The sequence below is a fragment of the Crocodylus porosus genome, unplaced genomic scaffold (genome assembly GCF_001723895.1).
Source record: "Crocodylus porosus isolate Cpor-Errol unplaced genomic scaffold, CroPor_comp1, whole genome shotgun sequence".
Lineage (NCBI taxonomy): Eukaryota > Metazoa > Chordata > Crocodylia > Crocodylidae > Crocodylus > Crocodylus porosus.
This window is the reverse complement of record NW_017728947.1, coordinates 47,851,847-47,869,529: the sequence shown is the minus strand read 5'-3', so window position 1 is coordinate 47,869,529 and position 17,683 is coordinate 47,851,847. Positions and strand designations below refer to the sequence as shown.

The following is a 17,683-nucleotide window of genomic DNA, read 5'->3' as shown; positions in this document are numbered from 1 at the left end:
CCGCCGCCCGCACAGGACATTGTGTGCACAGAGTCTCCTCCCTGGTATCTTCCACTGCTCCCTCCTCCTCCAGGGCTGCCAGGGCCTCATACCTGTTCTCCAGATGGACAGGAGGAACTGGTGCCGCAACATGGTTAATAGCCCTGGCACGGGAGACCGTCTGCCACTCAGCCCTGTTTCAAAGGACTATTTCAAAGCAGGCCAAATGCACTCACTGATGAAATACTCAAGGGCTTTGCACAGAGTAGCACCTAGCAAACCAACAGCAGCTCCTTCTATTAGGACCATCACCTCAGGGAAATCTGATTACCAGGAAAGAAGGCCTGGGAGAAAGTGAAAGGGATCTTGAATGAGAAAGCATCCATTGCCCTTAGGTAGAAGGCACTGTCAGTTCTCTTCAACCTGGATACAAACAAGGGACCTTTAAAAGGGAGCTTTGGACAACAGGGCCTTTACACCTGGCCTGACCCTTGATCCCATGTTCAGCTGCTTACAACCAGAGCCTGTTTCAGCAACATGTTGGAAGGCACGCTTTCAGTCAGTTTCCACAGTGCATCAGAGGAGGTGGAGCAGTGCTGTTTACAACAGGCACCACAAGACATCCCCAGAGGTTACAGGCTGCTTCTGAGAAGAACCTAGTTGCAACTTGCTGAGTAAGTTATTGAAGGGGAAGACTTGTGAAATATAGGAACAGGCTTGTGACTGCACAGCCCAGGCTGCTGCTAGTAACTCTTTTGAAGGTTCCAGTGACCTGCTTTAGCACAGTCCTTCTGCACATTCACTCTCACCTATCGCACCTTTAAAAAACTTTATTAAAAATATCTACAACTGAGCCCAGCAAAGCTGCATAACAAAGAATTCACTCTCCAGAGCAAGAATTATGGTTCCTGCCTCAGTGCAACACTTGTGATCCGACGCCTAGCACATACCTCTCCAACCAGTCACTCAAAGAATGTTAACCAAAGTAGTTCAGAAGCCAATTTAAACAAGTGCAAGCCACCATGTTTGGGAACTGACTCCAGCTGGTTTGAGAGTATCAGTAATGCTACAGACTTAACTAAACTGGTTTAAAAGTAATCTCTCTACTAATCCCACTGCAACTTTGTCTAAGGCCCGAGCCAATGTCTATTCTTATTCCTGAATCCGTTATTCGCCTGAATTAGCAGATGGTCTTAGCATGCTCTCTCCCCTGGCGTGCATACTAATAAAATGCAATGCAATAGAATAACAATTTTCCTTCTACCTCCTATCTGCAGAATAGATACAGAATGCTGCCAGCACATTCAGGCTCTGTTTTGGATGGCTGTGTAAGCATGGCCCAGCAAAGGACAGTGAATACACTACACAGCACTTCAATTGAAGGGTTTGGTTTTCAGAGAGACCTGCCATCCATAACCACAATTGAACTGAAGAGTAGTTGCAAACACTCACAACCTCAGGGAAAAACACAATACAAGGATTACTCTTAGGAAAGCACTTGCTTGAAGTGACAGCGGGTGGAGATGACAACTGTGATGGGTTGTCAGTCAACTGAGAACCATATTTCTGAGCTGCCACAGTCTCTCTCTTTCCCCTTTTCCTGTGCCAGCTTAGGAGCAGGCTTTCCTTCTTCCGGCCCTAGGGCATCCATGGAGATGCTCTCCCAGAGTGCTCCCTAGTCCCACACAGAGACCTCACCACCACAGAATACCACTGGGGCCAAGAATCAAAAAGGGATTGGGCAGAGACAATAAACACATTAAACAAGACTACCCAGAAATATGTTAGCTGATAATTGTTGTGGAGAGGGCACAAACATATTTCAGGGTTTAAACCAATCTACAGTATACTATTAAAGCTCTTATTGGGGGTGGGAGGCAGTTTATGCCACATCTGCCTGTGGTGGGGTGGTTCTTTCACCTTCTTTGGAAACATCTCTCATAGACTGCCGTCTGAGTCAGAGTGCTGGACTGGAAAGAACATGGCTTTGATCCAGCGTGGCAGTTCTTACATTCCCATCCTTGCCCCTACGGGTTACAAGTAGGACATTTTCCAGTTCCCTTTTAGACATGGAAAAAAATTACTTTCCAGGTCATCTTTAATCCCAAGTTTATTGTATTGCCAGTGCTTCCCCTTCCATGTTGGGAAAAGGGGTGTGGGGAGAATCCTCTTCTGTTCCTCATATGCAATTTCAATATAATCCATTCCTTTGTCTGAGAGCTCATTAAGTTCCTAGTAAAAGCCATGAGTTAAGTTAAATGCTTTCCTCATGCCAGGGGACAATTGATCTATAAACAAGCCCTTTTTTAGTAAGGGAGAGTTAGAACAGGGTTGGAGTTTATTTTTGTATTTCTTCTTATAGGGCAGTTTTTTGGAAAATTAAGGAGTTACTTCTTTTGAGCCTTAACTCAGTCCATATGCTGCTTCCTGTGAAGCATTAACTCATGGATAAAAGCTTCTTGCCAAAAGGCAGGGAAGGATAGTAAAAGGAGGGGCATATGCTACGGCTGGTCACTTACTGGGAGGAATTGGCCAGTTGCACACCAGTGACATAAAACCTCTTTCCAAAATCAGAGACCACCTGCAGCTACATTTCAGAACAGTAAAATCCAGGACTGGTATATGTTAATTTAAGCAGTTCTTGGTATCTCCAGAGCTCCATGTCATTCCCAGTGACACACAAGGTTGCAGTTGTAAGATACCCATACACTACTACAGTCTTTCAAGTGTTTTCAGCTTCAGTAACTTAAGGCCTTGTTGAGACACAACACTAGAAATCACTTTTTTTCTGCTTTAAGTCTGAGGACCCAATCATCCCTAGGCATAAGCAAACAGGGTGCCATTGCCAGGAAGTGAGTGTTATCAGGGAAGAAGGGACATTACTGCTTCCTCTGAAGTATATGGTAGTGGTCACTGTTGGTGGCAGACTACCCGACTGAGAAGAGCCAGTACTCCCAGGCTTTTAGTTCCTGTAAGAAAGGGACAGAGCCTAAGTCAGTACCCTGCTAAGGCATGAGCGGGTACTTGCATATGCTCTCCTCAGCTCTCTCTCTCTTCCACAGAGTAGGGGAAGCCAGGGCTAGGAGAATGAGGCTACTAATTACCAAGTACAATTTGTCAGAGTGATTTCTGTATACCTTCTAAATGCATGCTGCAGGAGGGGATTTTCATATAAATCTTCCAACTAAGATGAAAGTAGAATAACTCAAGCAGAGACATGTAGGTGAGGTTTTAATTTTGGAAAGCAAATTAAATTCACTGGAAGTGATTAAGATTGTTTTAAATTAACCATCCAACCACTGCCTCCTCCCTCACTCCCCACACAAACTGCTTACAGAAAACAACCTGTGTTGCATACTTTTGTCAAAGCTCATAACCCATTGTATTTAGCACTCCCTCACTACCAGTTTCTCCAGCACTGCAGCAAGACTTCCTAGGTTTTGTGCCATTTATCACTGAAGTAGCCTACAATAAAAGCCTACACAGACGCACATAAAATCTTCAAGTCTCTCCCTCTCATCCCCAAGAAAAGGAGAAGTAACCTAAAACCTATAAGTGAGTGTGAAAAGGGGACAGGTAACCGTCTGGTCAGAGGAGGATCTCTCACTTTCTCCTGAGGGTTTTCAGATTGTTTAGCTGAGGTGGGCTACCTGTTGAGAACACCATCCCCTGTGCTCAGTTGGGTCCTTCTAGTGGTTGTCAACTACAGCTGTTGGACCCCTTTGTTATGCCTATTTTAACACTTAAAAATACAGGACCTGTTGATTTACAGTGACAGTCTACCCTATAGCCAGTCTGTAGAGAAAGATGAAACCTAATGAATTTTTGGTATAGGACTCTTGAGCCAGGAATGCCTAAGTGTTAATTATGCCACTAAATACATCCTTAAAGTACTTTGAGATGTCCAGGAGAATGAGGCTGTGCAGGTGTCAAGTGCTACAACTAACAACATCACAGGAAAATTATGGGGTGTAACATCTGTAAAGCATGATGACATGAAAAACGGAATAGAAATGATTTGACATAAAACTGCAACCAGATAACATTTCAGATTCTAGTCTGCCGTAGCTTTTTCAAGATCAGTAAAAGGTAAGTGTTCTGTGTTTACAGCGAATTGAGAAGATGACCCAGTCCTGCCACAGACATTGTAGGTTCTCTGCCTGTGGTTTGCAGATGGGTTTAATGCAGTCACAATCACTCTTCTTTGTATGGCAGAGCAGGAGGCAAGCAGGCTCCCAAAGCCTCCTGTTATAATGTGTAGCATAGAGTCAAGGCACAGAAAAAAGTGGAGACAGACGGGCAACAGTTGATGCAGAGCTGTTCAGAGGAAGAAAATGGCATTTTTCAAATAAAAATCACATGCTGTTAATCAGCCTCAGACCCATTTGTTTGACATTCCTACAAAGAGGTCTGGTGCACAGGCTACCATTTCAGAGCAGCAGGATTTTCTAGAGGGAAATGGGTCATTTGGTTTTCCTCCTAAGCCTGCACATCCACCTGCTGCCTACTCTTCCAGAATTCACATTTACATACCAACCGGTAACTATTCTACCTCTACCTTTTTAAATCACTAAAAAATCTCCCTAACCCTTCCCCAAAGGAAGAAGAAAGCCACATCATTATATGAACATGGATATAACTCAGCCATGGATAAAGAGACCGTCTCCAAACGCAAAGAAAGCCTTGTCTTAAGTTTGATTATCCTTTTCTTTCCTACTTCACACAGGCAGATGTTTTTACCTAATTTGAGGGAAAGGTGGCAAAGAAGAACAGCACTTCTCTATTTTGAGCCACAGAAAGAAACAGACTTTTAGCTATTTCCTGTTGATTAATTTCTGTGAGGCAATACACAGCCACACTCAAGCCAATTTAAGGAAGTCATAGGTGCAGTGATAATTAAGCAGGGACTGAGGGTACTATGGATAATCCTGCTACAGAAAAGCTTTACTGCAGAAGCCTGCTGTTTACGTAGGAGTTCTAATAAGGTGAGCTTGTGGAGATGTGCTTGTGCTGAATACAACAGGAACCTATGTTCCATGTCTGTTGGTTTTGCATTTTCCTTTGAATAAACTTTGATCATTTATGCTTTTACCTCCTCTGCCCTGAATTAGAATTTAGCAAGTTTGCCTCCCAAGCTGGGAATTTTCTCTCAAGCTCATCTCAACCCAGAACACTATACACCCAAGTGCTGATTAAATGGTTGTTGTTCTACTAAGGCAGGGGTCAGTAACCTTCTGTTTGCAAAGGAGCTGCCTACAGCCCATGACAACACTCAGCGAGAGGGTGGGGAGGGGCACCTTCTCCATGTGCTGTGCATTCCCTTCCTGTCAAACCCCTTTGCTCCATCTAGCAGGTGGCCACCCCAGCCCTCCCTGCTCTGTCACGCTGCTACTGCAGCCTCTGCATACCCTTACCACCAAATTTGCTGTTCCCCGTCATCATTTATGATGGCAAGTGGCATCACTCAGTGGGGAGGATAAGCACAAGCTGCAGTAGGAGGGTGTGAGAGCAGCCCTTGGCACAGAACAGGGAGGGCTGGGATTCTCTGAAAAGGGGAATCTGAGGAAGGGATTGATGACCTGTGACAGGGGCTGGGTCAGAAGCAATGGCTCACCAATTTTAATGGTTGCTTATCCCTGTACTAAGGCTTTCTGGTGACCTGCAAAATAAGAACAACATTTCTAAAACAAAGTCTGCCTGGCCTCCAAAGGAACACAAGAAGACACCTAGATGGCAACAATTTAACCAGATAATGGGACTGGAGAAAAAGTAAGGGAGAAACCTTGACTCTGACTAGTATAGAAGCTCTGGCTTTCTGCATATAGAGGTCCACTAGGCTACTGAAGACACCAAAAACCTCATATAGATAAGCTTTTGGAATAGGCCTTCACTTATCCTGCCAGCATCTTCCTCAGAGAGAATCCTGCAATTCTCCGATAGGGAAGTGGGTGAGAGCAGGAGATGAGGACAATGCAGTGGCTCTCAACCTCTTTGGACTTGAGGCATCCCTCGGTGGACTCCAGACACCCTTCCATAACTTTTGTAAATTAAGGGGCACCCAAACTCAATAACTAATTTATATATGACAGTGCTTACCTCCTTGCAAGAGCTGGGAAGTGGGGAGGGTGGATTGGCCAGGCAGGCACATTTCCTCATACTTCATGGTGCCCCTCAAAGGATCTCATGGCACCCTGGCTGCAAATCACTGTGATACCGATATACAAGATGCTGACGGCAGACCATAAATCAAGAGAACCTAGTGCAGGGGCAGACAAAGTCCGTCCCATGGGCTGGATCAGACCCGCAGTGAGCTCCATTTCCCAGCCCTTGTTGCTGCAACCAGTTTCCATGAAGACCCTTGAAGCCACAGGGTTTCCTGTGCTAAACTGTTAACTTCAATGAAAGTTGGGCCTTGTTTCCCATAGATAGGTAAGGAAATGTCCTTATTTCACATGTAATCATGATCCAAGGTTTAAAGACAAAAAAAGTAAGAAACCCATAGTAGACAATGAATAAGTATCCTAGGGAGAAGATTATTCCTCATGCCCTTTAGCCCAAGTTTCAACTTGTCTAAAGAAAGCCTTGATTTATGTACTGCAGGGGGTCTAATTATATGGCCCAGGGACCAGATATGTTTTATATGGGATCTTCAAAGTGTGCAAAATCTAAATTTTCATTAAAAAAAAAAGCCTGTGTAGCTACACTACAGCTGTCACACTTGAACCAAGAGAGACCAAGGTACTTCAGGCATCTGCAGGCTTAACAACTCTTAGGCTAATCAGAGCATCATTCAAAGTGCAGTGTCAGGACAAATATTTACTACTCCATTTGGGGTCATTTCTAGAAGGTGAACTGGGAAAGCTGGTGGGTGTAAAGCCATCATGTCACAGGAGCTGGGAGTTGCTGCAAGGAAAACATTGCAGAAAGATAAGAGAAGACTCCAAAGGCAGGACTGAGGGAGAAAAACAGCGAAAGGAGCATGAAAAAAAGAAACAAAAGGGCTGGATTAGTACTGGTCCTAAAGGGGAGCAGAAACAAAAAGGATCTGGACAAATAACTAAGAGATGAGTTACGACCTAAAGGTTACTTTGGTCTCTGTACATGCCAACCTCCTACTGACATCAGCTGGAAACCCACTGTAGAGTGGGAAGGCCTACAACGTTATGAATTTACATCCTGGTGCTCACACTGTAAGTAACAATCTCCTCCAAAGGTATCAGACATTTTTGATCTGCTATAATTGACAGGTTCGCATTATTCAAATACAGTTATTTTGTTCATGGTATTATAAAAGGGGCATTCTAGGAAAACAATATTTTAAACCTGTTTAAAAATACAAAGAATACATTTCCACACAAATCAGGATAAACCTGAAAGATGGAAACGCAAGGTGTCAAAAGACAAGTAATTTTCATGCTTTTGATACATATTAAGGTAGAGTCAATATTCTCTAACAGCAATACTGAGAATGTTTTGGCAGATGAAAAGACAAATCCCATCTTTCAAGTCCTATTTCCAGGCCAGTAGTTTGAAAGAAACTAGAAATTCCTTGATATATATCTTCTCCACATTTAAGGAGTCCCAATTTGGCTTGCTCTTTTCTCAAGACTATTCTGCTACCCTGATAGAGGTAGAAATCACAACAGTCCTGTGGCCCACTCAGCAGTTACATCACACTCAGGCTGTCCAGGACAATATTACAATAGCAAGAGCAGCTCAAGTGCTAGAAGAGAAGGAAGAAAATATTGATGGCTGTGTTGAACTGGGGATTTCTGGGAAGGCAGTTTCATGCTTAGGAGGAAGCACTAAAAAACCTGAGAGTATTATGGTACAGTGGATGCTGAAACAGGAGATAAGGAAATATAACCTGAACAAGCCTTCAAAATGATCCAGACAGGCAAGCCATATGAGGTTGCTTATTGAGATTACAACCAGATCTGAGAAAGGGCATAGAAATTAAGCACATTTGGACATGGGTTGTGCTTTTCGTTAAGACTTGTCTTTGTAGATGAGAAGGGGAAGGGCATAACAACACCTTCATAACTGAGATAGTGTTTTCACTTGCAACCCTGTGAAAAAGTACATCAATGATGTCCCATCTGCCCACTATTGCACCTCCCTGGGATTAAATACAAGCATGCCATACCTCCTCAACTGCAATGTATTTCAAGCAACCTACACCAGAAGTACTACTATCTGCTGCCCATGAAACATGGATTTTTTTTTCCTGGAATTACTACAGGCTGAGTTGATCAGAAATCAGATTTGCCTATCCTACCAATAACAGGTAGAAGACTAGATATCACGTGACCCATCAGGACTAGAACCAATTACTTTGCACTAAAAAAGTTATTTTTCATTGGCATAAAGCTTTTTAGTCATTCTTCTTGGCCCTGAACAATTGGGCCTATTGTTTTAATTTAATCTACTTTATCCTTAAAGTGCCCAAGCCCCACTAATGGCTCATTCATCCATGCAAAACTCATGCAAGATAGGCAAATACTAGATCCATTTCACAGATAGGAAACTAAGTTACAGAGAGAATAAGTAACTTGCCTAAGGTCACACAAGAAATCTGATGAGTCAAGATTTGAATCCATATCTTCTGTGTCCTAGTTCATTGCTCCATCTACCAGACCCACCTTCCTACAGGGGAGGCATGTACTAAATGTATTCTCAGTGGGAAGGCGAAACCCTAGGTAGGCCAGGACACTTGACTCAAAGTTGTAAACTGCTGTCTAGCCAAATCTCTCTCAACAGAGATGATGTCAAGGAGTTAGGACAATTAGAAATCCCTAGATTTAAATATGACTGGGGTTGTAAACAAAAGTTGCAGAAGAGCCAGAAATGACAGCAAGTGAAGGAAAACAATGAGGAAGATGCAGAGCAACCCCAAACTCAGTTTCACAGAAAGGTTATTTATTTTAAAAAGTTAAATATAAACTAAAATCTAGCACCAGGCAGAAACACGACTGCTATATCTAAATAGGTAGAATTACATTAAAAATTAACAAATCTAATGGCCAACATTTACAAAGCATTTTCCAAACATTAATTCAAATAAGCCTCACAACATCCCTGTGAGGTAGGTGAGTATTATTAGCCCCATTTTACAGACAGGGAAACTGAGGCACAGAGCAAATATGCAGCCTATTCAAGGCCATACAGCAAGTCAGTGTTGAGCCAGGATTAGAACTCAGGTTGTTACCATGTGCAGGGATGCTTTAGAAGATGGTGCTTCTCTAAAGAAACCTCCCCCCAATCCATTGCAAGACAACTGACCCCATTTCACTATAGAAATTACGCATCATGGTATCTAAACAGAAAAAACCTGTACTGGAAAGTAATAATTCTATAAACAGTGTGATGCTGGCAGCTCCTATTTTTTTTTTTTTTTTTTTTAAAAAGAAGTGGTATTGGTGTTCCCATACTGCCAGTGTCAAACAATGTCATGTTTTATCAGGTGATGGCCATCAGAGGCCTCGCTACACACAGCTCTCAAAATGGGACGGCAGTGCTGCTTCTTCACCTTGTTCACACAAAGGCATCTCTCTTTGTGGAAGGTCTCCAAGAAAGGCTGGTGCCTGTCACCAGAAGCAAGGAAGGGAGATGGGGGTAGGGGAGAGGGAATTGTGGGTCTGTAAAGAGGTGCAGCTGTAGAAGGAAGAGATCAGTTGGTATCTGGCAAAACTGAAACAATTCACAACTCAGGCTGAGAATCCAGGTCACAAAGGTGAACCTAGCAGCACCACACCACTCTGAAGGGATAGCCAACATCAATGCTGTGCACTCTCCCCTCAGGGTGGAGACATCCCCTTTTCCCATACTTCCTCTGGATTAAAACAGTCTAGAGGTAAAGAGCCAGAAGGGCCCCCAGCCCCATCTCTGTAAAATAAGGTTGTAAGGAATCACAGGCAATTTAATTCAGTATCTAGTTAAAAGCTCCATTGTTAAGTCCCCAAACAGCCACTGCTAGCAGTGGGACTCTCACTGAGAAGTGGCAAGCCCATGTACTTGCAAATCCCACGTGGAGGCTGAAATAAAATAGTTCTTCCATGTTAAGTGGCTGCTTTCACTGTCAGACCCAAGTCTCAGTCCTCTAGAGGGGCTGTTTCACGACAGCTCAATTTGAAGGTCCTTCCCATACTTTCGGATCAGCTTCCCATGATTGTGGTCCACTGACCATCGCACCGGGAGGTGTTTGGGCTGCATGGTGTCCAGGAAGTGCTGACGCCAACGCCTCTCCAACTGCATGAGGGAGCACAACCCCCCTTTGGCGAAGCACTGCACCACCTTCAGGCCATGGGGAACGTAGTTCTCATTGTAAATCCTGCTGAGACAAGAGTGAAGCTAAGTTTCACAAAAGCCTGCTGGACTTGAGGCCTCTCCCTAAGGTACAGCAGCTTATTGAGCACTCTCCCACCCTCGCAACTTCACAGACACAAGGCTTAGCTATGGTACCCCAGCTGACCACCACATCATCATTCGAGTCACAACCTGGGGAGGGGACTTAGCTGGGTTTGTTTAAGCTTTGCTTTAATTCCAAACAGCTCCCTGAAGCACGGCCACAAAACTAAAAGTGCCTTGTTAATTATCATGAAGAACGAGACTTTGCACCATTCATGAGAGGATCCTGGAGTACTTGGCAAATGCTAATTAATTAGTAAACTAATTAAAGTTTACAAACATCCAGTGATATAGGCTGTGAACTTCTCAAGGCAGGGGACATGTGATCTATGGTCCCAATCCTACCACAGCATCCCTGTGGGCATTTCCCTTCCCTGAACAGCTCTACTACACTCTGTAGAGAGAACTGGGCACATCTGCAACTCCTCAGAAGCATTGGTAGCCATAATGAAATACCATCCCCATTGTGCCAATGACAGATGTGAAGAGGCTTATCAAAAAGCCATGCAATAAGCGATGGCAGCACTGGAAACAGAACTCCAGGGCTTCTACTCTAACCTCCAAAAGACTTGCATTTGATTGTGGACACTAGTACAAAGCTGACATTGACTGTGCCTCATTGAGGCAATGTAAGATGTTACCAAGAAGGGCAGCCCCCATCCTCCAGAAGTGCTTCACAACAGCTGCAATAAAGAGCTTCAAAGAAGTGCGGACCAGATGCATGCCTTCATACAGGAAAACACACTATATGTGGCCTAGCAGCTATATCTTCAGTCACTTAAAGATGGAGTGCTCAGTTACCCAGTGCTCTTTGCAGAATGTAAAATATCATGAACTTCACTCTGAAACAACTACAATAGTGCAAGGGCACAATGGGGACTAAACCTTTTTCAAGATAACATTACCCTCCAAATATAAGCCCGTTGCCCTAAAGCCACCAACCTGAGAAGAGCTCCTTTTGCCCTTTGTGGTATGTCATGAAGCATGTCAAAAATATGAAAAAAGGACTAATGTCTGACTGATGACCAAAATATAAAAAGGGACCATCTAAAGAAGTCCAATTTGAAAAAAATCAGGCCACTCACTGGGGTGCCTTATCAGGGATATGGAAACTTTACTTGAGGGAATCATCCCTGAAATGACCATATGACCAGAATTTTAAGAAAATGGGTTCCTTTAAAAAGTCCCATATCCTTAATTGGGCAGCCCAATGTGTAGCTCAATTTTCCAAATAAGGCACCTGAACAGATGGCCTTAATATAGATTTAGGAGCCTAAGTTTAGACAGCCATTGTTTTGAAATGTCGTGCCAATGTTTGCTAGGATATTGGTGACACCTGGACTGGTAAAGGACATCTGAAATATGGTGTTACCACTTCTCCTTAAACTGATACAGCTTTGCCGATGAAAAGGCAAAATGGTGGCAGACCTGTCTACCCACCTTCTTCTAACAAAGGACACAGCAAGGGTATTGTAACTGCTTGGCAGAAGTGGTGCTGGGAGGTCCTAAGTTTGCAATATGACAATTAAACACAGTTTATAATTCTACTAAGCAGGGGGCAATTCATCTTTGTTCTGGTTTTGTCATGTCTGGCTTCCTTGGGGATCAAAGTATCCTTTCAGAAAGAGGAGAGCACAACACAAAGTCTAACCCAGAGCTGAGAAAAATTTTAGAACTGCTGCAATGAAAGCTGAAAGCCAACTTGCCAGTCTAGCAATCCTTCCCATAGTAGACCATACTATGCTACCAGATACTTAGCTGTGGACTAGTAGCAAGCAAGGCTGCATAGTGCCTCCATTTTTGGATATAAAATCTGTTCAGTTAGAACTGAACGGAAAGGGCTGAATCATTCACACCTCACAACTTGGTTTTCAATGGAATGAGGAAAAAAGACAATGAATTATACATTTCTCTCCAGAGTTGTATTAGGTTTATTAATTACCGTTAAACCTTCCTGCACCCTGTGTGCACGCTTAAGAAAGTTAAAAGTGAACACAGGATCTAAGCTGGGTAAGAATGTTTGGAAAATGTAGTGCTCGAAACCAGTTAAATTACATCCTTCCTCAGCTAGAAGGGTAGAAAAGGATGAAGGGAAAGTAGTGCATGGGACATCCCCCCACCCCAAACTCTCTCTACATTGAGTCCTGAAGAACGTTATCAATTTGGGCTATTTTTAAGAGTCTGGGAAAAGCTGCTGAAATGCAGTTAAGCAGTAGGCTTGAAGCCATGTTAAAACTCCATGTACAATGTGAATCTTGCATTACATATGCTGTATCAGCAGGATGTTTAAGTCAGGCAGAATGGGAAAATGGCAAAATCTGCAATTCCAGTTAAGTGAGAAAATCCTGCTAGGAAATAGCAAGCAAGGCGGCCTTGAAATAAATACCATTTCGCTTAAGGATGTGAGTAATAGCAATGGACATCACCAAATGTACTAGGTGCAATAGTACTGTAACAGGTACACCTGTTTTCACAGCTTATCTAAGGCACATTTAAAAAAAGGCAGCCTTGTCAAAGAAGACCGCAAAATAAGAAGAAAGGAGAACAGGATGATGGTAAGAGACATGCCAGAAGGCTGAAGAAAGGAGAAAAGATCAGAATTCCAAAAATTGTAAAAATTCATAGGAATATAAATCCCAGCTAATTAACACCTCCTAGGACTATGGAAGAACTGGTTCCTAGAGTCTCAGTAAAACAAAAAAAAAAAAAACACAAAAAAATTGAACACAGGATGTTTGCTAGCATGAATATGTTTCCATAAATAAGGGGTACCGACTGGACGAGGAGAGGGTGGGGGGAATCTGAGAACTAAGAGGATCCAAGACAACATGCCAGTCTGTAGGCTGTCAACCCCTTACCCACAAAACTTGCCAGATAAGAATCTGCACTGCAGTCACAAGTAGCAAGACATATACTAAAGTAAGCATACTGACTTGTGCTTTGGGGTATGTAACAATAAGAGGTTAGGCTGCAGACCTGTCTCTTGCCTCATATCAGCAGCCAACTTACCAAACCACCTGTAATGCAGGAAGCAGGAGAGCTGGAGTTGGAAGGTCATGGGACCAGCACTACCAATAAGAGAATGGAAAACTGGGAGAGCTAAAGCAAGGCTTGTATTTCACAGGGAATCAGAGTGAGAATATAGAGCAGGCAGCCCCCAGGGATGTCAGTCTTCATGGTATAGTGCTGGCACCTTCTCTCTTTATTTCCAAGCAAAAAATACTGAGCCCAAAATCATCCTTACCATAAATGCACATATTTTAATGGGCTTATGCTTGTCCAATTAAATGTTCAATCTTTCTGCATACATCAGTTCCTCCCAGTCCTGAATGGAGATGCCTTTTTGCCTAACAGTAAAACCAATTCTTGTGACAGGCTGACTGATGCTAAAGGGATATTAAGATAACCAAGGATATTCTTAAAAGCGTTTTGCAGGGAGTAGAGGAAGCGTGGGGGGAAGGGAGAAAGTCAGAATACTCATTATTTAGCACTGCAAATGTTCCTATGACTTTTGGTGCTATCCTACTAATTATATGAGGCTCTACATGCCCTAATGCACATACCCCTTCTTCTATACATTTAAACCTAAAGCATACACAGACATGCACACACATCTAAAATGCTGCATTTGTGTTATTGGGCTCTGGTTGTACCTGGTTTCCAGTTCTGCTGCTTCCTGGAGCATCTCTGGTGTAATGGTCTCTCTGTCAAAAAAGTCTTTGATACCTTGCAGCAGCTCCTCTCTCCTGGAGTCAGGCAGGCTGCCCGCATTCAGCAAGGCACGGGCCCCAGACCGAACCTGACGGCGGTGGGGGTCCTCCAAGAGGCGTACCCCTTCCTCACAGCCGATGGGGGCTGCAAACTCCTCTGCAAGTTGCTGCTTGAGATGGTTGTCATAGTAATTGGAGATGGCATGACAAGAAGTACAAAGCAGCAGCACATCATGGGAGTTGTGGTCTTTCATTTGGATGGGGAAGTGTCTCCTGTACTCATGAGGTACAATGTTTTTCCTGTTAAGGAAACAGTAGCGTTTTCAGCTAGGCTTCAGGTACCATCTACTGTAAATTCCTAAATTAAACATTGATATTCAGTTATCTGAAGGGTGGTTACAAAGAGGATGGAGCTAGGCTGTTTTCAGTGATGGCAGATGACAGGACAAGGAGCAACAGTCTCAAGTTGCAGCAAGGGAAGTTTAGGTTAGATATTAGGAAAAACTCATTAGGAGGGTAGTAAAACCCAGAGAGGTGGTGGAATCTCCATCCTTGGAGGTTTTTAAGACCCACCTAGACAAAGCTTTGGCTGGGATAATCTAGTTGGGCATGGCCCTGCTTTGAGCAGGGGGCTGGACTTGATGACCTCCTGAGGTCCCTTTCAATCCTAATTTTCTATGATTCTACAATTTTAATGAAGGAAACCATCACATGCATTGGGACTTTCTATATTTGGTGTCAGCCCAGAAGCAAACTGTATTTTTAAAGTCTGTGGACAGTTTTTTAGATTCCTTCTGAACAAGCAATGGTAAAAAAATAAATAAATAAAAAATCCCTCACAACTTTATAGATATTCCTTTAAAAAAGGGGCACCAGAAAAGCATCAATAAAAATGGCACTATATCACTTCTGTGTGCATCTGAAGGCCAAACTTATGACTTCAGTGACAGTAAAGCATGTTTCACTTTCTACTGCTGATAGCCCCATGGAGACAAAACAGATAAAGAGAGAGCAAATGAGAGTCTATTCTGGATTGTGCACCACCAAAATTCCCAATGGAAATCCCAAACCATCTCTCACACAAATGCATATGCACTTATCTAAACTCACAGGAGAAGCCTCAAAGAGACGATTTGTGTGTAAATAAACAGGGGCTTTGGTGCTTGCAAGACTGGGGCTTTAAAGTCTAAATGCAAAACTAAATCCTGCCCTCATATGCAACTGTGTATCCACAAATAAGGCAAAGAACCAGCTGGCTGTTGTAGCTAAAAGTAATGTCTAGCTTCCAAGAATTCCTACTATGGGGGATGTGAGAAGCCCAAGTGACAAGCCCTGCTTGTCTTTCAGATCCCAATATGGAGGGTGGGCTGTGAGTAAAAACATCTTCTGTAACCTAGGTAAGCTTGCTTTGGCAGCTGTTGAGAGACAGTCAGAAAAGCACCCCAGCTTACTGTTTTTACAGGGGACCTTTTCAAAGCAGATTAAGGATTTTAAAATGAAATGCATGGCTTATTCTAATATAAAAAAGATTCAATACAGCTAAATACATTTCTTTAATTTTGGCATGTTACCCAGGTCTTCCCAGAGGCTTCCAGAATAAACTAAATTTTAGAAAGTTACAAGCAATTGCACAACTACAAATGAGCATACTCAGTTAGATGACTGCTCATTTTCAGCAGCCTATACATGAGAGCTGAAATGGGAAGAAACAGTACTTTTTTCTTGCCTGGCCTGTCTAAGAGATTGGCAAGGATAAGAACACCTGCTTGGGAAACTCTGAGAGAGCGAGAGAGACTATATAGGCCTCCATAAGAAACAAAAGCAAGGATGCACGCTTCCCATTGCCAACAGAAGGAATCTAAGTCTGCAGACCCCAAACTGTCACATGAACTTTTTAAGCTTCTCTCCATCATTTTTGTTACATTCTTCAAATATTCAGAATTTCAAAGCTTTAATTCCTCCTTAATATAAGTAAAGCGGTCCCAATATAAAATGGATGACCAGCTGTTCAGTTCAGATAACCTCGAAGATACTGCCCTCAGCTAAACTATAGCAGTCATAGAAACTCACCTTTCTCCCATACCCATCCACTACAAGCTCATACAAGCTATTTAAATGTTAACAGGCTTAAAAATAGTGTAGGGTTACTCTCACAGGAGGAAAAAAACCAAAAAAACTAAATGAAAAGATGTGTGTAATGTGCATCACTGGTCTTCCCAGGCTGGACCACAGCATGAATGTTTCTGGTTATAGCCCTCTACTGGAGAGAAGGCTGATGTGTCTGGTGTCAAACTTGCCACACAGCATGATCACATGGCTTTCTGATGGCTACAGCAAACCAAGGAGGCAAACCTTCTGTTTTCCACAAGCCTGATTGTTTTGTACATGACATACAACAACTACAACCACTAGCCTCTAGAAACAGAAACCTAAGCTAGATCAGGGGGGTTCCCTCTACCAAATGGATCTTTATTCCCTGCATGGCACAGCTCACCGGATGTAGGACTCTCTCTTGCCACAGACCACACAGAGATTCTCCTTGACCGTCAGGTAATAATCGACCTGGGACTCAGGACGTCCTGAGGGCTCAAACTGCAACTTCACTACAAAGGGATCCATGCTTACCAGCTCTGGAAGGGTAGAAGGAAAAAAACCCAGGTCTTTGACAGTTGAAGAAAAACTATGGGTGGAAGCTAGATTATTAACATGTAGGTAAGAGGACACATCCTGTTTAACCCTTCTCCCAACATCTCCAATAACTAGATATCAACATTTGAAACCCAACTTAAAGGTTTCACTGCTCAGCTAACTATCCTGGCAAAGTGGAAATCTTTCACAGATGCATACTGATATGTGGCCTGTCATATGTACCTCCAATGCCCTTGTCCAGGTACCACTGGGCCTTCTTGCGATCGCAAGTGCACAGAGGCTGTCCGTCTGGCGCATGCAGGAAGCAGTTGTCATACAGGGGAGATTTTCTGTGAAATAAGGTCAATGTCAACAATTAACAGGCAACAGGACCCCAAAAAGGAGCTTCTTGTAACCATGTATTTCACACCGCATTCAGTCAGCTTCCTTCGAGTCAAATGCATACCCTCAGTAATAAAAACACTCCATACAACTGCTAAGCAATATGTACCTACGGGCTAGGCACTGTATGGGCAAAATCAGCTATTGCCAAAGATAATAAAATACTGTCCAAAGAATAACCTCTAGCTGTGAAGGGTAAAGAATAACCTCTAGCTGTGAAGGGTATACGAGCTCCCAGTTACCTTACAGCAGCCAAAACCCAAGGAGCTGGGATTTCCAACTCCGTTTCTTTAGTTACTGATAACAAGTCTCACATTTCAAAACTAAAAATAAGCAAACCTCAGGAAACTGGAACATAAAAGGGAAGGCTAAGCTAAAGTGCATCAAAGACACAGGATCTACTGGAACTGGGGCTCATATGTTAACTGTTTCTGATATAGTTTCATAGTTTCTAGGGTCAGAAGGGACCTGAGCAGATCATCTAGTCCGACCCCCTGCCATGGCAGGAAAGAATACTGGGGTCACGACCCCAGCAAGGTGATTGATTGTCAAGCCTC

General features: G+C 43.2%; 1 protein-coding gene across 5 annotated transcripts in view; it reads right to left on the bottom strand.

Moving 5' to 3' along the window:
* EXD2 (exonuclease 3'-5' domain containing 2) overlaps window positions 1-17,683 on the bottom strand; it is a 31,096-nt gene that overhangs the window by 1,466 nt on the left and 11,947 nt on the right. For 2 of the 5 annotated variants that reach the window (XM_019552051.1, XM_019552052.1), the window contains exons 6-9: window positions 16,968-17,074; window positions 16,591-16,726; window positions 14,040-14,396; window positions 8,878-10,312 (exon numbers count right to left, since the gene is read on the bottom strand). In XM_019552051.1, the coding sequence (XP_019407596.1) occupies window positions 10,093-10,312; window positions 14,040-14,396; window positions 16,591-16,726; window positions 16,968-17,074 (820 nt within the window). In that variant the 3' untranslated portion in view covers window positions 8,878-10,092. Of the gene's footprint in view, window positions 1-8,877; window positions 10,313-14,039; window positions 14,397-16,590; window positions 16,727-16,967; window positions 17,075-17,683 lie in introns of those variants that run through there. The other 3 variants (XM_019552053.1, XM_019552054.1, XM_019552055.1) reach the window with 3 other exon arrangements.